Source organism: Pecten maximus, chromosome 5, assembly GCF_902652985.1.
Source record: "Pecten maximus chromosome 5, xPecMax1.1, whole genome shotgun sequence".
Classification (NCBI taxonomy): Eukaryota; Metazoa; Mollusca; class Bivalvia; order Pectinida; family Pectinidae; genus Pecten; species Pecten maximus.
The window spans coordinates 42,060,305-42,087,136 of NC_047019.1; the positions used below are offsets into that span (position 1 = coordinate 42,060,305).

The following is a 26,832-nucleotide window of genomic DNA, read 5'->3' on the forward strand; positions in this document are numbered from 1 at the left end:
CTAAACTGATGAGCGACAGAGCGAAGTTATAATGATTATATAATGTTGACAAATATTGACCAAACTTTTCACCAAAAACGATAACTCGCTTAATTCGAACACTCGGATAACTCGAAGTTTTTTCGTGGTCCCGTCGACTTCGAGTTAACGAAGTTCCACTGTACCTTGATCTACATTCAAGGTTACAGGAGTTGACTATACTAAAATCTTCAAACGACTTCTTCTTAATAACCAAAGACCCAGGGACTTGATATTGGGCCTGTAGCATGCTGGAGTGAAGGACTACCAAGTTTTTTCAAATAAATAACCTTGACCTACATTAAAGGTTATATGGATTTAAATCATGAACCAATGATATCTCGATAGCAAAGATATTAGGCCAATTGTGAGCTGGAATGAAGGACTAGAAATTTTACTAAAATGAATAAACCAAGCCTACTCAGATATTTGAATAAAGTGGTTATCAGCCAAGTATCTGCAAAAATGACCTAGATATAAATGTAGAACCAGGTGAGTGATACAGGCCCATTGGGCCTCTTGTTTTTATATACCAATTTGACACAGTAAAATATCAACAGAATAGGTAAATATGTACATGACAGTAAAATATTAATGGATAGGTAATTATGCACATCACAGTACAGTATTAATAGATAGGTAGTTATATACATCACTACAGTATTAATAGATAGGTAATTATATATATCACCGTACAGTATTAATGGCTAGGTAGTTATATACATCACAGTACAGTATTAATGGATAAGTAGTTATACAGTATTAATGGATAGGTAATTATATACATCACAGTACAGTATTAATGGATAGGTAATTATACAGTATTAATAGATAGGTAGTTATATACATCACGGTACAGTATTGATGGATAGGTAATTATATACATCACGATACAGTATTAATTGACAATTAATTATATACATCACAGTACAGTATTAATTGATAGGTAATTATATACATCACAGTACAGTATTAATGGATAGGTAGTTATATACATCACGATACAATATTAATTGATAATTAATTATATACATCACAGTACAGTATTAATGGATAGGTAGTTATATACATCACAGTACAGTAGTAATAGATAGGTAGTTATATACATCACAGTACAGTATTAATGGATAGGTAGTTATATACATCACGGTACAGTATTGATGGATAGGTAATTATATACATCACGGTACAGTATTGATGGATAGGTAATTATATACATCACGGTACAGTATTGATGGATAGGTAATTATATACATCACGGTACATTATTGATGGATAGGTAATTATATACATCACGATACAGTATTAATTGATAATTAATTATATACATCACAGTACAGTATTAATTGATAGGTAATTATATACATCACAGTACAGTATTAATGGATAGGTAGTTATATACATCACAGTACAGTATTAATAGATAGGTAGTTATATACATCACAGTACAGTATTAATGGATAGGTAGTTATATACATCACAGTACAGTATTAATGGATAGGTAATTATATACATCACAGTACAGTATTAATGGATAGGTAGTTATATACATCACAGTACAGTATTAATGGATAGGTAGTTATATACATCACGGTACAGTATTGATGGATAGGTAATTATATACATCACGGTACAGTATTGATGGATAGGTAATTATATACATCACGGTACAGTATTGATGGATAGGTAATTATATACATCACGGTACATTATTGATGGATAGGTAATTATATACATCACGATACAGTATTAATTGATAATTAATTATATACATCACAGTACAGTATTAATTGATAGGTAATTATATACATCACAGTACAGTATTAATGGATAGGTAGTTATATACATCACAGTACAGTATTAATAGATAGGTAGTTATATACATCACAGTACAGTATTAATAGATAGGTAGTTATATACATCACTACAGTATTAATAGATAGGTAATTATATATATCACCGTACAGTATTAATGGCTAGGTAGTTATATACATCACAGTACAGTATTAATGAATAGGTAATTATATACATCACAGTACAGTATTAATGGATAGGTAATTATACAGTATTAATAGATAGGTAGTTATATACATCACGGTACAGTATTGATGGATAGGTAATTATATACATCACGGTACAGTATTGATGGATAGGTAATTATATACATCACGGTGCAGTATTGATGGATAGGTAATTATAAACATCACGGTACATTATTGATGGATAGGTAATTATATACATCACGGTACAGTATTGATGGATAGGTAATTATATACATCACGGTACAGTATTGATGGATAGGTAATTATATACATCACGGTACATTATTGATGGATAGGTAATTATATACATCACGATACAGTATTAATTGATAATTAATTATATACATCACAGTACAGTATTAATTGATAGGTAATTATATACATCACAGTACAGTATTAATGGATAGGTAGTTATATACATCACAGTACAGTATTGATAGATAGGTAGTTATATACATCACAGTACAGTATTAATGGATAGGTAATTATATACATCACAGTACAGTATTAATGGATAGGTAATCATATATATCACCGTACAGTATTAATTGATAGGTAATTATACAGTATTAATGGATAGGTAATTATATACGTCACAGTACAGTATTAATGGATAGGTAGTTATACAGTATTAATAGATAGGTAATTATATATATCACAGTACAGTATTAATTGATAGGTAATTATACAGTATTAATGGATAGGTAATTTTATACATCACCGTACAGTATTAATGGATAGGTAATTATACAGTATTAATGGATAGGTAATTTTATACATCACCGTACAGTATTGATGGATAGGTAATTTTATACATCACCATACAGTATTAATGGATAGGTAATTTTATACATCACAGTACAGTATTAATGGATAGGTAATTTTATACATCACCGTACAGTATTGATGGATAGGTAATTATATACATCACAGTACAGTATTAATGGATAGGTAATCATATATATCACTGTACAGTATTAATTGATAGGTAATTATACAGTATTAATGGATAGGTAATTATATACATCACAGTACAGTATTAATGGATAGGTAATTTTATACATCACCGTACAGTATTGATGGATAGGTAATTATATACATCACGGTACAGTATTGATGGATAGGTAATTATATACATCACGGTACATTATTGATGGATAGGTAATTATATACATCACGATACAGTATTAATTGATAATTAATTATATACATCACAGTACAGTATTAATTGATAGGTAATTATATACATCACAGTACAGTATTAATGGATAGGTAGTTATATACATCACAGTACAGTATTGATAGATAGGTAGTTATATACATCACAGTACAGTATTAATGGATAGGTAATTATATACATCACAGTACAGTATTAATGGATAGGTAATCATATATATCACCGTACAGTATTAATTGATAGGTAATTATACAGTATTAATGGATAGGTAATTATATACATCACAGTACAGTATTAATGGATAGGTAGTTATACAGTATTAATAGATAGGTAATTATATATATCACAGTACAGTATTAATTGATAGGTAATTATACAGTATTAATGGATAGGTAATTTTATACATCACCGTACAGTATTAATGGATAGGTAATTATACAGTATTAATGGATAGGTAATTTTATACATCACCGTACAGTATTAATGGATAGGTAGTTATACAGTATTAATTGATAATTAATTATATACATCACAGTACAGTATTAATGGATAGGTAGTTATACAGTATTAATTGATAATTAATTATATACATCACCGTACAGTATTAATGGATAGGTAGTTATACAGTATTAATTGATAATTAATTATATACATCACAGTACAGTATTAATGGATAGGTAGTTATACAGTATTAATTGATAATTAATTATATACATCACAGTACAGTATTAATGGATAGGTAGTTATACAGTATTAATTGATAATTAATTATATACATCACAGTACAGTATTAATGGATAGGTAGTTATACAGTATTAATTGATAATTAATTATATACATCACAGTACAGTATTAATGGATAGGTAGTTATACAGTATTAATGGATAGGTAGTTATATACATCACAGTACAGTATTAATGGATAGGTAGTTATACAGTATTAATTGATAATTAATTATATACATCACAGTACAGTATTAATGGATAGGTAGTTATACAGTATTAATGGATAGGTAGTTATATACATCACAGTACAGTATTAATGGATAGGTAGTTATACAGTATTAATTGATAATTAATTATATACATCACAGTACAGTATTAATGGATAGGTAGTTATACAGTATTAATTGATAATTAATTATATACATCACAGTACAGTATTAATGGATAGGTAGTTATACAGTATTAATTGATAATTAATTATATACATCACAGTACAGTATTAATGGATAGGTAGTTATACAGTATTAATTGATAATTAATTATATACATCACAGTACAGTATTAATGGATAGGTAGTTATACAGTATTAATTGATAATTAATTATATACATCACAGTACAGTATTAATGGATAGGTAGTTATACAGTATTAATTGATAGGTAATTATATACATCACAGTACAGTATTAATTGATAATTAATTATATACATCACAGTACAGTATTAATGGATAGGTAGTTATACATTATTAATGGATAGGTAGTTATACAGTATTAATGGATAGGTAGTTATACAGTATTAATTGATAATTAATTATATACATCACAGTACAGTATTAATGGATAGGTAATTATACAGTATTAATTGATAATTAATTATATACATCACAGTACAGTATTAATGGATAGGTAGTTATACAGTATTAATGGATAGGTAATTATATACATCACAGTACAGTATTAATGGATAGGTAGTTATACAGTATTAATGGATAGGTAGTTATACAGTATTAATTGATAGGTTATAATATTGAAGACAATATCAACTAGAAGTGGTAAACACTACTGTTTTCAATTCAAATATGAATATGTATCCCCCACATCAATATTCTTTTCATCTTCAGATTTTGTGAATTGCTTAAATGTGCATCATGTGCTATATGTAGGATATGTTTTGGTTGCTGATCCTGGTATTGATAAGAATTGCCTTAAGATGAGGCTGGATTTGTCCCAGTATCAGGGTATCTGGTTATGTAATACACTGTGGGCCCAGAGCTATCAGCAGCCACCTGTGCTGGCCAATTATCTACTTAATTACTGTCTATGTAATATCAAACACAGCATGTAGGTACTACTACACAAGTCTTACACATACAGTAAAACAGGCAAATAACAGGCAAAGTGGTCATTGATCATATACACATGCAAATTTGGCGTGGGGCCCAGCCCAGCAGATATGGTTCTGATACCTCAGTGATTATTAATGGGACCAAACTACTAGACTAGTATGTATAAGACCAGAACATCCATTGGAAGGTTTTTAGGAGCAATTACATCTCTGTGTAATATGTGGTAATAAGTTTGGGGGGGATTAGATGTAATGGCCATGGTGGCCTGGTTGATGATGCTGATGATGAGGTGTAATCATAGCCACATTGACAGAATGAGAAACCGAGTGTTGTTTAATCAGGGGATCCAGAGCTGGATGTGTGTAGAAATTCACCGAAGTTTGGGGCGAATCATTTAGGCATGTGGTTAAAGACCGGAGTTATTTATTCTCTATATTTAATTGAAAAGTAAAACAGGATAAAAGATTTTTCTAATGCCTCCACCCTGATTTTCTGCATAGCATTGCCATACCAGAAACACTCGGAATGGTATTGCAAGCAAAATGTCTCCATCAACATCTCATGTATACACCATATAATTTGGTAAATGCAGTCAGAGAACTTTGTTGGCATCTTATGAAGATGGAGAAAACACATTTCCCAAATTTTCAAACTTACCTTCAATCAGCTGGTGATTCATGTTGCATCTTTGATTAATTAAAAGATGAGAGAATGCTTTAAAAAGATTGTGTATGTGGACTTCAGATCCTGATCTACCTATTGAATAAAGGCTTCCTCATTACAAAGTATACTGACAGATTATAATCTGTAAAGTGTTGGTAGACCTGGACTAGTATCATTATCCGACCTATTTCTCACAGTAACTTGCTAAACTAGAGGAAACTTTATCAAGGAAATGTCAAGTAAAAGATCTCAATAAGTAGGCAAATGTCATGTCCACAAGTCACTTGTCAAAAAAAGCAAATAATGTACACACAACAAGAATGCATACATCACACATCATGTACACAACACTTCTTTCTGATGTACATTGGAGCAGTACTCTCTACTGATGTACATTGAAACAGTACTCTCTACTGATGTACATTGGAGCAGTACTCTCTACTGATGTACATTGGAGCAGTACTCTCTACTGATGTACATTGGAGCAGTACTCTCTACTGATGTACATTGGAGCAGTACTCTCTACTGATGTACATTTAAGCAGTACTCTCTACTGATGTACATTGAAACAGTACTCTCTACTGATGTACATTGGAGCAGTACTTTCTACTGATGTACATTGGAGCAGTACTCTCTACTGATGTACATTGAAACAGTACTCTCTACTGATGTACATTGGAGCAGTACTCTCTACTGATGTACATTGGAGCAGTACTCTCTACTGATGTACATTGGAGCAGTACTCTCTACTGATGTACATTGAAACAGTACTCTCTACTGATGTACATTGGAGCAGTACTGAATCTACATGTATACTTCATTGGAGCAGTACTCCCTACTGGAGAACATTGGAGCAGTACTTTCTGCTGGGGAACATTGGAGCAGTACTTTCTACTGGGGAACATTGGAGCAGTACTTTCTACTGGGGAACATTGGAGCAGTACTCCCTACTGGGGAACATTGGAGCAGTACTCCCTACTGGGGAACATTGGTGCAGTACTCCCTACTGGGGAACATTGGAGCAGTACATACTTTCTACTGGGGAACATTGGAGTAGTATTCCCTACTGGGGAACATTGGAGCAGTACTCCCTACTGGGGAACATTGGAGCAGTACATACTTTCTACTGGGGAACATTGGAGTAGTACATTATTGTATTCCCTACTGGGGAACATTGGAGTAGTACTCCCTACTGGGGAACATTGGTGCAGTACTCCCTACTGGGGAACATTGGAGCAGTACGTACTTTCTACTGGGGAACATTGGAGTAGTACTCCCTACTGGGGAACATTGGTGCAGTACTCCCTACTGGGGAACATTGGAGCAGTACATACTTTCTACTGGGGAACATTGGAGTAGTACTCCCTACTGGGGAACATTGGAGCAGTACTCCCTACTGGGGAACATTGGTGCAGTACTCCCTACTGGGGAACATTGGTGCAGTACTTTCTACTGGGGAACATTGGAGCAGTACTCCCTACTGGGGAACATTGGTGCAGTACTCCCTACTGGGGAACATTGGAGCAGTACTCCCTACTGGGGAACATTGGTGCAGTACTCCCTACTGGGGAACATTGGTGCAGTACTCCCTACTGGGGAACATTGGAGCAGTACATACTTTCTACTGGGGAACATTGGAGTAGTACTCCCTACTGGGGAACATTGGTGCAGTACTCCCTACTGGGGTACATTGGAGCAGTACATACTTTCTACTGGGGAACATTGGAGTAGTACTCCCTACTGGGGAACATTGGAGCAGTACTTTCTATTGATGAATATTGGAGCAATTACTACAGCTACATTAATACACTATTATTCGGTAGAAGACATGGCCCTGAAATGCCCCAATAAAACAATTTTTGTTGGAATTACATCATTTTGACTCAGTCCCAGAGTGTATAACCTTACTCAGTAACACAGTGTATAGCCTTACTCAGTAATGATGTTGATAGTTTATTCATTTAATCTATGGTTGAAGATAAAGTGAGTATGAGCTAGGTGATGTAGTTCCCAATCTAACACTCCCCTTGGGAGCCTCAGTGTATGTGTTATGAGGATCCAACAGGGATTATAATTGAATGCTAAGAACTGGCGCAGGACATACCTCCCTGAACTGCAACAAGCAATTAGATATTGTTAGCTGATGTCTGTTTCATGAGACATGCATTAAGCTCCTGGTATAACACAAACACTGGTTAATGACTGTTTACTGTCAACACAGAGGAACAGGAGGGGTGGAGATTCATGTGTTCCTACCATTCTAGAGCACACCTGGGTTTCTGTGTATTAAGGTGTTATGTCACCAAACAGGATGTGTAATTGTAGAGATACAATTTGTTTTTCTACTAGCTTCCTGATTCTAAAATCCCAACTATATGATACTGAATTTAATGGTTTTTATGTCTGGAACAGCTTAATATTAGCAGATCCATATGTTTGTTAATAAGTATATACCACAGGAATATTTTTAATGGAACCATTTATGAATTTGATCCACACATTGTATCCATGTACTAAGGTTGTACTAAGGTAATTGTGTGCGATCATCACTAAAACAATGCTGACAGAACAGCACTCCAGATTCTGGTCACTTGAATGATTGATTTCAAAGCTATTCACATTTAAACCTTAATTTACTTGAAACAGATTACTAAGTAAGCATAACATTGATAGAAAAGGTATACTGACCTTTGTCATAATTAAACAGTTCAACATTTTACCTGTAGTTTTGTATGTTTGTAATCGGTATCAACCAAATCTGTAATCGGTATAAATCAAAGTCTACCAAATCTGTAATCAGTATAAATCTAAGTCTGTACCAAATCTGTAATCGGTATAAATCAAAGTCTACCAAATCTGTAATCGGTATCGTTGTATAAATCAAAGTCTACCAAATCTGTAATCGGTATAAATCAAAGTCTACCAAATCTGTAATCGGTATAAATCAAAGTCTACCAAATCTGTAATCGGTATAAATCAAAGTCTGTACCAAATCTGTAATCGGTATAAATCAAAGTCTGTACCAAATCTGTAATCGGTATAAATCAAAGTCTACCAAATCTGTAATCGGTATAAATCAAAGTCTACCAAATCTGTAATCGGTATCGTTGTATAAATCAAAGTCTACCAAATCTGTAATCGGTATAAATCAAAGTCTACCAAATCTGTAATCGGTATAAATCAAAGTCTGTACCAAATCTGTAATCGGTATAAATCAAAGTCTACCAAATCTGTAATCGGTATAAATCAAAGTCTACCAAATCTGTAATCGGTATAAATCAAAGTCTACCAAATCTGTAATCAGTATAAATCTAAGTCTACCAAATCTGTAATCGGTATAAATCAAAGTCTACCAAATCTGTAATCGGTATAAATCAAAGTCAACCAAATCTGTAATCGGTATAAATCTAAGTCTACCAAATCTGTAATCGGTATAAATCTAAGTCTACCAAATCTGTAATCGGTATAAATCTAAGTCTACCAAATCTGTAATCGGTATAAATCAAAGTCTGTACCAAATCGGCTTTAGTCTGTTTATTATTAAAACTTCCCAGATATTTCCTAAACATATTTAGCATATGTTATAGTCATGTTATGGCTATAATCCCTCCACAATTTTAAATATGGCATTTAAAACTTTTATAAATATAATCGTATCATGGCTAATGTGTTTCTGTCACAGTGTGTACATCCCTAGATCGCTAGTATGGGACAATGGGGCTGTGTTTATGTAAATCCTCTGTATCTGTAAGATGTTAGGAGACAATACAGACTTGTTCCTGTGACACCCTCTGACCAGTATTCCCTATAAATAAACACTTACCATGGTAACATTAATGCTCTAGTCACAGTACAACCATAAAAGCCTATTGTACAGTTTCTCAGTTCACAATCAGATATATATCTATTCTCTTTCTGTGTGAAGGGTCTCAGCGTACCCTGAAATCTCCATGATAACGTGCGGCTTTTTTATTTTGGTAAGAAATCCCAGGCTTATTTTCGAAGCAGGCCTATTTTCAAGGCCGCCTTATTTTAAAAGTCATTTATCCTGTAAGGCTTTTTGATGAGACCATCTTTTTTTCGAAACCTTTGATGGGTGAAGAAAAATTGATGAATAATCTTCACCATTGCTAATAATAATTAAATTGTCAGCACTTAAGTCTTTATTCAAAATCATTTATAAAACTTACCCCTTATATTTTATGTAGAATTTTATTGTTGTGAGCGCACAAAAGTTCCAAGGATAATTATTTATCAGCCATACTAACTTTAAATTAAACCATATCCGCCTACCAATGACAAAACCCCAGCTGAACAGTGCTAGTATATTTTGAAGAGAAATTTGTAATAAAGAAATGCACTTTTCCCAGATCCAATTATCTGAATTAATTACACTGTACCATGTAGATGCAAATTCAAATATTATTCAAACTACAGATATATAGCCCTGATTACCTGTGTTTGTTGTCAGGAAATCCCCACCTGTGTTTATAAGGTCCTGATAGTAATGATGAGCAATACAGTTTTACATAGATTCATATCACACTTCATTCTTTCAGGTTCATAATGTCAACTTTGCCTTTGAACTGATGCAAGATGGTGGACTTCCGAAGCCCAAAGCACGACCAGAAGGTAACGCAGTGTTTTATTGTAGGCGACTAATGTTTATCTGACACCAACAGTATGGAAGATCAACATACAAGTGATTCTTTTGTTTCAACTTATTTTACTTTACTTTGAAAAATAAAGAATCAGAAGAATTAAGGAGTGTTTAGGAGTTCTCTCCTGGTTCATTAGATATACTAAATGTATTTTTGACAGGAGTCTTCCTTTTTTGTCCAGAGATCTCCTCTTGAATTTATTATCTATATTCTTTGTAAAAGATTCTACATTAATGAGGTTTTTGTGAATATTTTAAGATGTACTGAGGTATGTATTGATGTCAATACATTCGACACTGAATGATTACTAATGTAACCCTGGTAAATACTAGCCGCAATATACAGCTCGGCTAGAGAGATCTTCTCTTTAGCTCGATCGGTTGAGCGTAAGACTAGTAAGCCAGAGGTCCTGGGTTCGATCCCTAGCGGAGGCAGTGATTTAAATTTAATTAGTCATGCGCTCTGTTACATTGGCGCCCATGTAGGGACCCGGGGAAAAATACTCAGCCTTGCTCCACAAGCATCGTTGTTACCCCTGGAAACTCGAGGACGAGTTCTTTCCTGGAGGGGGAGTATGTAACCCTGGAAAATAAATATTGGCAAATAAACCCTGAAAATAAATCTTTGTAAATGGACTCTGAAAATAAATATTGGTAAATAAACCCTGAAGATAAATCTTGGTAAATAAACCCTGAAGATAAATATTGGTAAATAAACCCTGAAAATAAATATTGGTAAATAAACCCTGAAAATAAATCTTGGTAAATAAACCCTGAAAATAAATATTGGTAAATAAACCCTGAAAATAAATATTGGTAAATAAACCCTGAAGATAAATCTTGGTAAATAAACCCTGAAAATAAATCTTGGTAAATGGACCCTGAAAATAAATCTTGGTAAATACACCCTGAAAATAAATATTGGTAAATAAACCCTGAAGATAAATATTGGTAAATAAACCCTGAAGATAAATATTGGTAAATAAACCCTGAAAATAAATCTTGGTGAATAAACCCTGAAAATAAATCTTGGTAAATGGAGTGACATATATGTGTACATTGTGATGTATTCATTCTTCACAGATGTTGTCAACCAAGATCTGAAATCAACTCTGCGTGTGCTCTACAACATCTTCACCAAATACAAAGGTCAAGCACCATGACATGGCATCGTCACAAAGTCTATGGTAGGTACCACAGTGTTAAAATGAGTATACCAAAGTCAAACACTGACATGGCAAGGTCACAAAGTCTGGTAGGTACATTAATGCTGAAAAAATAATACTTGGATACAGTGACATGGCAAGGTCACAAAGTCTATGATAGGTACATCAATATGCTGAAAGAATTAGACTGTAAATGCATGGTCCAGTATAACCTTTGACCCCCTGACACTGTAAATGGTAGAGTACCCCCTTTTACCTCTGACAGACTGTACATGGTCCAGTATAACCTTTGACCCCTGACAGACTGCAAATGGTCCAGTATAACCTTTGACCCCTGACAGACTGTACATGGTCCAGTATAACCTTTGACCCCTGACAGACTGCAAATGGTAGAGTACCCCCTTGGACCCCTGACAGACTGTACATGGTCCAGTATAACCTTTGACCCCTGACAGACTGCAAATGGTAGAGTACCCCCTTGGACCCCTGATAGACTGTACATGGCCCAGTATAACCTTCGACCCCTGACAGACTGCAAATGGTATAGTACCCCCTTTAACCCCTGACAAATTGTACATGGTCCAGTATAACCTTTAGCCCCCTAGCAGACTGTACATGGTCCAGTATAACCTTTGACCCCTGACAGACTGTTCAGGGTCCAGTATAACCTTTAACCCCTGACAGACTGTACATGGTCCAGTATAACCTATGACCCCTGACAGACTGTAAATGGTAGAGTACCCCCTTTTACCCCTGACAGACTGTACATGGTCCAGTATAACCTTTGACCCCTGACTGACTGCAAATGGTCCAGTATAACCTTTGACCCCTGACAGATTGTACATGGTCCAGTATAACCTTTGACCCCTGACAAATTGTACATGGTCCAGTATAACCTTTTAGCCCCTAGCAGACTGTACATGGTCCAGTATAACCTTTGACCCCTGACAGACTGTTCAGGGTCCAGTATAACCTTTAGCCCCTAACAGACTGTACATGGTCCAGTATAACCTTTTTACCCCTGACAGACTGCAAATGGTAGAGTACCCCCTTGGACCCCTGACAGACTGTACATGGTCCAGTATAACCTTTGACCCCTGACAGACTGCAAATGGTAGAGTACCCCCCTTGGACCCCTGATAGACTGTACATGGCCCAGTATAACCTTCGACCCCTGACAGACTGCAAATGGTATAGTACCCCCTTTAACCCCTGACAAATTGTACATGGTCCAGTATAACCTTTAGCCCCCTAGCAGACTGTACATGGTCCAGTATAACCTTTGACCCCTGACAGACTGTTCAGGGTCCAGTATAACCTTTAACCCCTGACAGACTGTACATGGTCCAGTATAACCTATGACCCCTGACAGACTGTAAATGGTAGAGTACCCCCTTTTACCCCTGACAGACTGTACATGGTCCAGTATAACCTTTGACCCCTGACTGACTGCAAATGGTCCAGTATAACCTTTGACCCCTGACAGATTGTACATGGTCCAGTATAACCTTTGACCCCTGACAGACTCTACATGGTCCAGTATAACCTTTGACCCCTGACAGACTCTACATTATCCAGTATAACCTATAACCATCTGATAGATGTTAACAGTCCAGTATAGCCTGGATTCCTGACAGTTTTTGTTGATGGCCAGTGTATATTACATATCACAAAAGATCACACTGTATGCCGAGATCAGGTCAGGGAGTCCAAAACACTTGTTGTGAACTCTGTTTTAACCACAAAACAAATAGGGTGTTTGTTCTGAATCTGAGTAAGGCTTCTGGCCCTGGGACTCTGCGTTTACTGGTAACCCTTGTCAGATCATATCAACTACTGGTAATCCTTGTCAGATCGAATAATTTACTGTTAATCCTTGTCAAACCCAATCATTTACTGGTAATCCTTGTCAGACCCAATCATTTACTGGTAATCCTTGTCAGACCCAATCATTTACTGGTAATCCTTGTCAGATCGAATAATTTACTGGTAACCCTTGTCAAACCCAATCATTTACTGGTAATCCTTGTCAGACCCAATCATTTACTGGTAATCCTTGTCAGACCCAATCATTTACTGGTAACCCTTGTCAGACCCAATCATTTACTGGTAATCCTTGTCAGACCCAATCATTTACTGGTAATCCTTGTCAGACCCAATCATTTACTGGTAATCCTTGTCAGACCCAATCATTTACTGGTAACCCTTGTCAGACCCAATCATTTACTGGTAATCCTTGTCAGACCCAATCATTTACTGGTAATCCTTGTCAGACCCAATCACTTACTGGTAACCCTTGTCAAACCCAATCATTTACTGGTAATCCTTGTCAGACCCAATCACTTACTGGTAACCCTTGTCAGACCCAATCACTTACTGGTAACCCTTGTCAGACCCAATCATTTACTGGTAATCCTTGTCAGACCCAATCATTTACTGGTAACCCTTGTCAGACCCAATCATTTACTGGTAGTCCTTGTCAGACCCAATCATTTACTGGTAATCCTTGTCAGATCGAATAATTTACTGGTAACCCTTGTCAGATCGAATAATTTACTGGTAACCCTTGTCAAACCCAATCATTTACTGGTAATCCTTGTCAGACCCAATCATTTACTGGTAACACTTGTCAGACCCAATCACTTACTGGTAACCCTTGTCAGACCCAATCACTTACTGGTAACCCTTGTCAGACCCAATCATTTACTGGTAATCCTTGTCAGACCCAATCACTTACTGGTAACCCTTGTCAGACCCAATCATTTACTGGTAACCCTTGTCAGACCCAATCATTTACTGGTAATCCTTGTCAGGCCCAATCATTTACTGGTAATCCTTGTCAGACCCAATCATTTACTGGTAACCCTTGTCAGACCCAATCATTTACTGGTAATCCTTGTCAGGCCCAATCATTTACTGGTAATCCTTGTCAGACCCAATCATTTACTGGTAATCCTTGTCAGACCCAATCATTTACTGGTAATCCTTGTCAGGCCCAATCATTTACTGGTAATCCTTGTCAGACCCAATCATTTACTGGTAACCCTTGTCAGACCCAATCATTTACTGGTAATCCTTGTCAGACCAAATCATTTACTGGTAATCCTTGTCAGGCTCAATCATTTACTGGTAATCCTTGTCAGATCGAATCACTTTCTATATCCCATTTGATAGTCAGCTGATTCTATCTTTCGATAAACTATGTCAGTGATATAAAATATAGTGATATCTTTTAATCATAATGCTCCTTCCTATAACAGATTTTTTTACAGACAACACCTGATTTGTTCAGAGGATGTGGTTTTTTCCCTGGCCTTTGTCCACATTAACTTTTTACATGATGAACATGAAATGGTTTATAGAATCCCAACAATGTCATCAACATGTCTTTCTCCATGATTATTATTGACAAGGATTCTACCATATACTGTAGGCCTTTACATTATCATTGACAAGGATCTACCATATACTGTAGGCCTTTACATTATCATTGACAAGGATCTACCATATACTGTACCTTTACATTATCATTGACAAGGATCTACCATATACTGTACCTTTACATTATCATTGACAAGGATCTACCATATACTGTAGGCCTTTACATTATCATTGACAAGGATCTACCATATAATGTAGGCCTTTACATTATCATTGACAAGGATCTACCATATACTGTACCTTTACATTATCATTGACAAGGATCTACCATATACTGTAGGCCTTTACATTATCATTGACAAGGATCTACCATATACTGTACCTTTACATTATCATTGACAAGGATCTACCATATAATGTAGGCCTTTACATTATCATTGACAAGGATCTACCATATACTGTAGGCCTTTACATTATCATTGACAAGGATCTACCATATACTGTGCCTTTACATTATCATTGACAAGGATCTACCATATAATGTAGGCCTTTACATTATCATTGACAAGGATCTACCATATACTGTACCTTTACATTATCATTGACAAGGATCTACCATATACTGTACCTTTACATTATCATTGACAAGGATCTACCATATACTGTACCTTTACATTATCATTGACAAGGATCTACCATATACTGTAGGCCTTTACATTATCATTGACAAGGATCTACCATATACTGTAGGCCTTTACATTATCATTGACAAGGATCTACCATATACTGTAGGCCTTTACATTATCATTGACAAGGATCTACCATATACTGTACCTTTACATTATCATTGACAAGGATCTACCATATAATGTAGGCCTTTACATTATCATTGACAAGGATCTACCATATAATGTACATTTACATGATCATTGACAAGGATCTACCATATACTGTACCTTTACATTATCATTGAAGGATCTACCATATAATGTACCTTTACATTATCATTGACAAGGATCTACCATATACTGTACCTTTACATTATCATTGACAAGGATCTACCATATACTGTAGGCCTTTACATTATCATTGACAAGGATCTACCATATACTGTAGGCCTTTACATTATCATGGACAAGGATCTGTCTGGCGGTTAAATTGACATGTCTGGAAAGATAGACTTAAAAAAAATATAAACTAAATATACAATTGAAATCTCAGTAGGAAACTGGTAATAGCAAAATTGTCTTTGCCAAACATTAGCTTATTTCAAACATTAATTGTCTATTTCTATACCTATTTCCTTGAATTTAAGCCAGAATATCTGTTATACATCCAGACCACCAGGGATATCAACTTCAATGTCTCATATAATTCACTCAGTTAAACACACATCATCTGTACACTGAAACCTTTTAGGGGCCAGCATCACAGATGTGGGTATTGTAAACGAAAAGGATACAATTTGGAAATTCCCTACATTGGCCTCACTGACCCACAAGTGTTCATCAATACAGTAGTAGATGATAAGCATAGATAGTCTACATGTTAAACATGTAAATAACCATTGAAATGTATTGGTATGGCATTTATAGCTTATATGAATGACAAACTTTGCAGGCAACCAAACCATATTACATACTCGGATTACTCCGTGTTATGTTTGCTTGCATAGCTTTGTCTTCAATATGAACTATAAATGACATATGACAATTCAAAGAATTAAATTTGTATTTCACATTTTTTTTTTTTATTTCTTTATGTAGTTCTAGTTCAATTTAAACTGGTAGTTGACTGGGGACAAGATAATCTAATAGATGGTCCTGTTGACAGTTGTCCTGATGACATTCACATTGGTATAAGTATGGTGTCATTATGTCAAATGAGCAGTTGTGTTTACTGTCAGACAAATACCTCTTGTCTCGTAGGTTTATGTAACAGAAATAGCATGTAAGTGTAACTATTGGAGGTTAAATTATATGATAAATGTAAAACAGATCCAGTGAAATTGAGATTGACAGAAAATTGGTTATCAATAAGAATTAACCAAATAATCTTTTAACAAAGAGAGTTGACTAGCAATAGGTAATCGATGAACAGCAAAAATTAACTCACTGAGATAATCAAGTTACAATTAGAATTAACTAGATAATCTTCATCCCGTCCCATCCCATCATCATGTCATCTTCATCCCATCATCATCATGTCATCTTCATCCCATTCCATCCCATTCCATCCCATCACCATGTCATCTTCATCTTCATCCCATTCCATTCCATCCATTCCATCCCATTCCATCCCATTCCATCCCATTTCATCCCATCACCATGTCATCTTCATCCCATTCCATCACCATCATCATATCATCTTCATCTCATCACCATCATCATATCATCTTCATCCCATCCCATCCCATCCCATCACCATCATCATGTCATCTTCATCTCATCACCATCATCATATCATCTTCATCTCATCCCATCCCATCACCATCATCATGTCATCTTCATCTCATCATCATATCATCTTCATCCCATCCCATCCCATCCCATCCCATCCCATCACCATCATAATATCATCTTCATTCCATCCCATCCCATCCTATCACCATAATATCATCTTCATCCCATCCCATCACCATCATAATATCATCTTCATCCCATCACCATAATATCATCTTCATCCCATCACCATAATATCATCTTCATCCTATCCCATCCCATCCTATCCCATCCCATCCCATCCCATCCCATCCCATCACCATCACCATGTCATCTTCATCCCATCCCATCACATCCCATCCCATCACATCCCATCCCATCACCATCATAATATCATCTTCATCCCATCCCATCACCATCACCATCACCATCACCATCATCATGGCAGGGTTTGATCGGTGTCATCATTCTATAAATTTATTTTTAATGGGAATTGATCAATTTTTTTAAAATGTGATATATGAAAGTATCTGGTATTGGGTAGTATTTCAGAACCAAAAGGTCAAGGTCACCTATTGTACGGTAAATTTGTAAAACAGTGACATTGATTGACAATGGCTTAGATTGCATGTGAGTTTTAGTAATGTCTGTCGTAACATGTGATGACCACAGGAGAGAGGTGTATGAGATACCAGTACTGTGGTAAGGTTACCACCATCTTTAGAGGGCATCTGTTACACACCTCAGTAAAAGTACACATCACACACCGATATGTCCTCTCCTAACATGGTGTTGTAAGATCTTTTTACCTTCATAATATGCATTGGTTTGATAAAACTTTGACACTTTTACAAGCTGTCGAAACATTAGCAGGTGAACAGATTGAAAATGTCTTATCAGATATTTGAATAGATTGATAAAATCTCATGTGGGGGAGAAAGAGAAATTTGATGTACATAGGAAAGGAAAATTATAAAACCATATATGTCAAGCTAGGAGGATGACAGTTTTGACAAGTTATGGTGCTGATTTTTAGCTAGAATTTCTGCTACTTTAAATACTTTTTAAAAGTGCTGACATGGAAAGTTTTAATGAATTACAAACTACAATGACAACAACATTCTAGTACATTAGCTTTGTTGGTGAATGAGTACCCTCATCAGTTTTACTGAATGATACAACAGTTCACTAATGTGTCAAACAGTATATGTTTATACCAGATCCTGAACATATGTTTACATATCTAAATATGAGGCCCATAGGGCCTGTTCATTCCTCTTTTCGTTATAGCGACACATTGTTTATTTAGCAGTACTATATCAGAGATGTTTTTATACCCCTTTTTGGTAAAGAGGGGTATACATTATATTGTCAGTGTGTCCATCTGTGGGTATGTGAAACAATTTTGTACAAGATATTTCATAAACCCTTGGAGAAATTTAATTTATTATTCACACCATCAAGGTCTACACCCAATCAGATTTTGATGGTCATCGTTCAAAGTTATAGGTCAAAGGTGACACTTGACCACTTTCAAAATACAACGCTGATATACAAGTCATCTTATAAGCCCCTTGACAGATTTTATTGATGAGTAGGGTGGGAATATCTAAGTGAGCTCAGTTTATTATAAAAGCAAAGGCCCAGGTGTATATAAAATATTGGTCACTTATTCTTATCACATTGTGTATATGTCCATCTGTCTGTTCGCCTGTCTGCATGTCAATGTTTGGATTTTCTGAGATTGTCTTTGAACCTCAAAAACGTCTGAAATGTCGACAAAAACTTTTTTGTGTAGATAAGTCAAAGAGGTTAACCAACTCAAAATTAAATCAAACTGAAATGAAATTTCCAAAAACAGCATGAAAAAACCCACTTTGTATGGTTGTATGGAATAAGGCTTGAAGCTTTTTCAGGTCGTTGTTGAGATCAGGCTAAAACCCGGTCATGTTGACATCAGCCAACCAATAAACTCCTGTTACAGTCTATATGAGTCATGTTTGTCATTGGTCATAAAGAAAATTAAACATGGAAAAACCACCTTCCACGCAACCAATCTACAGGTGTTTGGGGATTTACTGATGGGTCTACATCCATCATACTCTGTCATCTTGTTTTTGAACTCTTTGCCATTCATTACCTAGAACACAGCTATCGAGTGGCTATTCTTCATTACCTATTTCACCAATTAGCATGATTTTAATCATAAATGAGGTTAAATATGTATATCTCACAGTGAAAGGTTTATATGACAAATTGTCCTAACACTCAGATCACCTGTGGTAGACTTCCACACCATAACTGTCTAGCCAACTGAGGTAAATATGATAGATATTAATTATAGTTCTGTACAAAATATATTTAAAACCAACTTATATTGGTGGTAAATCTCATAATAAAGGACAACACATACAATTACAGGTGGTAATACCTATACATAATATCTACACATCTACCGTACTGCTGGTAATACCTATACATAATATCTACACATCTACCGTACTACTGGTAATACCTATACATAATATCTACACATCTACCGTACTACTGGTAATACCTATACATAATATCTACACATCTACCGTACTACTGGTAATACCTATACATAATATCTACCGTACTACTGGTAATACCTATACATAATATCTACCGTACTACTGGTAATACCTATACATAATATCTACCTTACTACTGGTAATACCTATACATAATATCTACAGTACTACTGGTAATACCTATACATAATATCTACTGTACTACTGGTAATACCTATATATAATATCTACACATCTACCGTACTACTGGTAATACCTATACATAATATCTACCGTACTACTGGTAATACCTATACATAATATCTACCGTACTACTGGTAATACCTATACATAATATCTACCGTACTACTGGTAATACCTATATATAATATCTACACATCTACCGTACTACTGGTAATACCTATATATAATATCTACACATCTACCGTACTACTGGTAATACCTATATATAATATCTACACATCTACCGTACTACTGGTAATACCTATACATAATATCTACCGTACTACTGGTAATACCTATACATAATATCTACCTTACTACTGGTAATACCTATACATAATATCTACCGTACTACTGGTAATACCTATACATAATATCTACCTTACTACTGGTAATACCTATACATAATATCTACCGTACTACTGGTAATACCTATACATAATATCTACCGTACTACTGGTAATACCTATACATAATATCTACACATCTACCGTACTACTGGTAATACCTATACATATATCTACACATCTACCGTACTACTGGTAATACCTATATATAATATCTACACATCTACTGTACTACTGGTAATACCTATACATAATATCTACACATCTACCGTACTACTGGGAATACCTATATATAATATCTACCTTACTACTGGTAATACCTATACATAATATCTACACATCTACCGTACTACTGGTAATACCTATATATAATATCTACCGTACTACTGGTAATACCTATACATAATATCTACCGTACTACTGGTAATACCTATACATAATATCTACACATCTACCGTACTACTGGTAATACCTATATATAATATCTACACATCTACCGTACTACTGGTAATACCTATACATAATATCTACCGTACTACTGGTAATACCTATACATAATATCTACACATCTACCGTACTACTGGTAATACCTATACATAATATCTACCGTACTACTGGTAATACCTATACATAATATCTACCGTACTACTGGTAATACCTATACATAATATCTACACATCTACCGTACTACTGGTAATACCTATACATAATATCTACACATCTACCGTACTACTGGTAATACCTATATATAATATCTACCGTACTACTGGGAATACCTATACATAATATCTACACATCTACCCTTCTACTGGTAATACCTATATATAATATCTACACATCTACCGTACTACTGATAATACCTATACATAATATCTACACATCTACCGTACTCCTGATAATACCTATACATAATAATACCTGTATGAAATAATTACATGTCAACTAGAGGTAAAAGTAATACTTATAACCTGACATGTTGAGATTTTCCAAAAAAATCATAGAAAACATTTTACTATTAGGTAATCTGTATGTTTTGTTTGTGTATTGACAACCCTTGAGAGATTTTGTACCATTCTACCTTTGCTTGATATCGTTACTGAAAACTTGTCATGTTTCAATGTATTAATCCAATCAACCTTTCAAAATCTTAGATAAGATAAAAAAAAATAAACATCATGTAATAGTTTCCTCTTTTTTATCTTGATAGGACTCAAAGGTAAAGAAAACTATGATTAATTCTCTAAATGTGGGTATTTCTCTGTATGCTGTACTGTGGGTAGTTTTCATTCATAATGCCAGTAGGATTGATGACATAGTGTTACTATATTTAGCAGAGACGGTTTTCCCTGTTGATATCCGGGAGTGTGCAACATGTATCCATTGTGTGAAGCTAATAGTCCATGGCACTACCTCAGATCTCAATCTGGAGGGCCAGACTTACTGTTGACTATCCTCAGGTTTCAGAGTACATATTTTAGTAGGTTTAGTACACGGGCTTTTTTCAGTATGTACATGAATAAATATATGATCTTACTAAAATTATCATATCTGTACAGTAATATTGTACTTGTATAATAACTTTGAGCATATCTTTCTGATAATAAATTCTATTTGAGTGAATGATTTACTGAAAGACAGCTGTTATGTCACCCTTTACAGGATGTTAATATAATTTGATCTGGTAGAAAATTAGCATTAGTTTGGCATCAAAAATTGACGAGTGACTATGGTGTCCAACCAACAATTAGTTACAGAACAAATTAGAGAAGCATCACTTTTGTAATATTGTGACTCTCTGTACCATAACTTTTTGTAATATTAAGATCTTCTGTACTGTAACTTTTTGTAATATTGTGATCCTCTGTACTGTAACTTTCTATAATATTGTGATCCTCTGTACTGTAACGTTCTACTGTAACTTTCTGTAATATTGCGATCCTCTGTACTATAACTTTCTGTAATATTGTGATCCTCTGTACTGTAACTTTCTGTAATATTGAGATCCTCTGTACTGTAACTTTCTATAATATTAAGATCCTCTGTACTGTAACTTTCTGTAATATTAAGATCCTCTGTGCTGTAACTTTCTGTAATATTGAGACCCTCTGTACTGTAACTTTCTGTAATATTGTGACTCTCTGTACTGTAACTTTCTGTAATATTTTGACTCTCTGTACTGTAACTTTCTGTAATATTGTGATCCTCTGTACTGTAACTTTCTGTAATATTGTGATCCTCTGTACTGTAACTTTCTGTAATATTGTGACTCTCTGTACTGTAACTTTCTGTAATATTGTGACTCTCTGTACTGTAACTTTCTGTAAAATTGTGATCCTCTGTACTGTAACTTTCTGTAATATTGTGATTCTCTGTACTGTAACTTTCTGTAATATTGTGACTCTCTGTACTGTAACTTTTTGTAATATTGTGACTCTCTGTACTGTAACTTTCTGTAATACTGATATCCTCTGTACTGTAACTTTCTGTAATATTGTGACTCTCTGTACTGTAACTTTCTATAATATTGTGACTCTTTGTACTGTAACTTTCTGTAATATTGAGATCCTCTGTACTGTAACTTTCTGTAATATTGTGATCCTCTGTACTGTAACTTTCTGTAATATTGAGATCCTCTGTACTGTAACTTTCTGTAATATGGTGACTCTCTGTACTGTAACTTTCTGTAATATGGTGACTCTCTGTACTGTAACTTTCTGTAATACTGTGATCCTCTGTACTGTAACTTTTTGTAATATTGTGACTCTGTACTGTAACTTTCTATAATATTGTGACTCTCTGTACTGTAACTTTCTGTAATATTGAGATCCTCTGTACTGTAACTTTCTGTAATATTGTGACTCTCTGTACTGTAACTTTCTGTAATACTGAGATCCTCTGTACTGTAACTTTCTGTAATATTGTGACTGTCTGTACTGTAACTTTCTGTAATATTGAGATCCTCTGTACTGTAACTTTCTGTAATATTGTGATCCTCTGTACTGTAACTTTCTGTAATATTTTGACTCTCTGTACTGTAACTTTCTATAATATTGTGATCCTCTGTACTGTAACTTCTGTAATATTTTGACTCTCTGTACTGTAACTTTCTGTAATATTGAGATCCTCTGTACTGTAACTTTCTGTAATATTGAGATCCTCTGTACTGTAACTTTCTGTAATATTGAGATCCTCTGTACTGTAACTTTCTGTAATATTGTGATCCTCTGTACTGTAACTTTCTGTAATATTGTGATCCTCTGTACTGTAACTTTCTGTAATATTGTGATCCTCTGTACTGTAACTTTCTGTAATATTGTGACTCTCTGTACTGTAACTTTCTGTAATATTGAGATCCTCTGTACTGTAACTTTCTGTAATATTGTGACTCTCTGTACTGTAACTTTCTGTAATATTGAGATCCTCTGTACTGTAACTTTCTGTAATATTGTGACTCTCTGTACTATAACTTTCTGTAATATTGTGATTCTCTGTACTGTAACTTTCTGTAATATTGTGACTCTCTGTACTGTAACTTTCTGTAATATTGTGACTCTCTGTACAGCATGGGATAAAAGCTTAATGGTATACACATGTTGGCCCTGACTGACCCCTTTGACTGATGGGTGGGGCCATAAAGGGTTAATTAAGTTAACTGAAATATTTCAAATCTCAGGTGACCATTAAGGCCCATGGGCCTCTTGTTGATAATATATTATCATCAGATGTATATATACATGGTATTATGTTAAATAAGTCTCTGATTGTATCTAATTCTGTATGTGGGACTACAATCATTATATTTGTTTTTCTGAAGTACCAATTAATCAGAATGCCCTACCTGTAAAACAATTAATAAGGCGAATTTAGAATTTTCACAGCTAAGGCAAAATAAGATCTGCATAAACATTGAAATAAATTCTTTGAATCTTTTCTTTCTTCTTTTTCCAGTGCAATCAGCTCTAAGAACAACACCACACTGCCAATTGAACTGTGACCAGCAACGGCAGCAGCAGCAGCCAGTGTTAAACAATGTACCCTTATGTATGCTTATTCTATTTATTTGTGCTCCACATGGGGCTATCTACAAATGTGTTTACAATGTACTTTATACAACTTTATACAAAAAGTTTGTATTAGAGATATAAACTTCACTAAATCTAGGGTGTTTTTGGCTCATTATTGAATTTTTTTAGTTGAGCCCACATTACGTCTTAAAAATAACACACTGAAACTGCAATTAGCATGAAATGTGAAAAGCTACATCATAATTATGATTAAATACGGATGATCATTATACACCACATTATGATGATCTATATATTAATCAGATTGTGCTATTATTTTGTTATAGTTTGGTATGTGATATATCCCCTACAAATCTCATTTTGATAACATAAAACTATTAATCATTTTGCTCTTTGCTGACAGTTTATTTTATATTTTGGAAACTGTACAATAATAAAACCTTCCTGACCAATTGGAAATAATCAGCACTTAAAAGAAACAATTCTCATACCCTGACTGGTCATGTTGTCACTGGATATTCATTTCATGAGTCCCCATATACAGAATCTTGTATCCATAACTTCATACCATTTTCATCTCTGGTCTAGGACTAAATGCATTCTGAAGAATAGTGAATTTTTTCAGATGGGAAACTTTATGGTATTGAGGTAATTTACTACAGGATGCTTATTCGATTGGGGTTAGGGAAAAATCTGTGATGGCGTATGTGGAGGGGTTGGGAGGTTTAGACCATACCAGATCTGTATCTGTTGTTGGGGTTGTGGAGGGGTTGGAGAGTTTGACCATACCAGGATCTGTATCTTTGATTGCGTATTGGAGGTTGGAGTTTGACCATACAGATCTGTATTGTTGATTGCGATGGAGTTGGGAGTGCATACAGATCTATTATCTAAGAGGTTGGGAATGCATACAGATGATGTGATGGATGGGAGGTGGAGAGTTTGACAGTACCAGGATCTTATCTTATGCGTAGGAGGTTGGAGTTTGACTACAGATTTATTGTGATTGGTATGGGAGGTTGGGAGAGTTTGACCATACGATCTGATCTTGATGGTATTGGGGTGGGGATTACATCCAGGATCGTATTGATTGCTATTGGGGGTGGAGTTGACAACAGGATCGTTCTGTTAGGACCAGTACCAGGATCTGTATCTGTTGATTGGCGGTATGAGGGGAGGGGTTGGGGAGAGTTTAGACCAGTACCAGGATCTGTATCTGTTGATTGGCGGTATGTGGGGAGGGGTTGGGGAGAGTTTGGACCAGTACCAGGATCTGTATCTGTTGATTGGCGGTATGTGGGGAGGGGTTGGGGAGAGTTTAGACCAGTACCAGGATCTGTATCTGTTGATTGGCGGTATGTGGGGAGGGGTTGGGGAGAGTTTAGACCAGTACCAGGATCTGTATCTGTTGATTGGCGGTATGTGGGGAGGGTTGGGGAGAGTTTGGACCAGTACCAGGATCTGTATCTGTTGATTGGCGGTATGTGGGGAGGGGTTGGGGAGGAGTTTGGACCAGTACCAGGATCTGTATCTGTTGATTGGCGGTATGTGGGGAGGGGTTGGGGGGAGTTTAGGACCAGTACCAGGATCTGTATCTGTTGATTGGCGGTATGTGGGGAGGGGTTGGGGAGAGTTTAGACCAGTACCAGGATCTGTATCTGTTGATTGGCGGTATGAGGGGAGGGGTTGGGGAGAGTTTGGACCAGTACCAGGATCTGTATCTGTTGATTGGCGGTATGTGGGGAGGGGTTGGGGAGAGTTTAGACCAGTACCAGGATCTGTATCTGTTGATTGGCGGTATGTGGGGAGGGGTTGGGGAGAGTTTAGACCAGTACCAGGATCTGTATCTGTTGATTGGCGGTATGTGGGGAGGGGTTGGGGAGAGTTTGGACCAGTACCAGGATCTGTATCTGTTGATTGGCGGTATGTGGGGAGGGGTTGGGGAGAGTTTGGACCAGTACCAGGATCTGTATCTGTTGATTGGCGGTATGTGGGGAGGGGTTGGGGAGAGTTTGGACCAGTACCAGGATCTGTATCTGTTGATTGGCGGTATGTGGGGAGGG

General features: G+C 35.5%; 1 protein-coding gene across 1 annotated transcript in view; it reads left to right on the forward strand.

The window, feature by feature from the left end:
• LOC117328075 (beta-parvin-like) overlaps positions 1-25,402 on the forward strand; it is a 94,502-nt gene extending 69,100 nt beyond the window's left edge. The window contains exons 12-14 of the mRNA XM_033885415.1: positions 10,532-10,604; positions 11,716-11,819; positions 24,693-25,402. Coding sequence (XP_033741306.1) covers positions 10,532-10,604; positions 11,716-11,795 — 153 coding nt within the window. The 3' untranslated portion in view covers positions 11,796-11,819; positions 24,693-25,402. The remainder of the gene's footprint in view (positions 1-10,531; positions 10,605-11,715; positions 11,820-24,692) is intronic.
• The last annotated feature ends 1,430 nt before the right edge of the window (positions 25,403-26,832 follow it).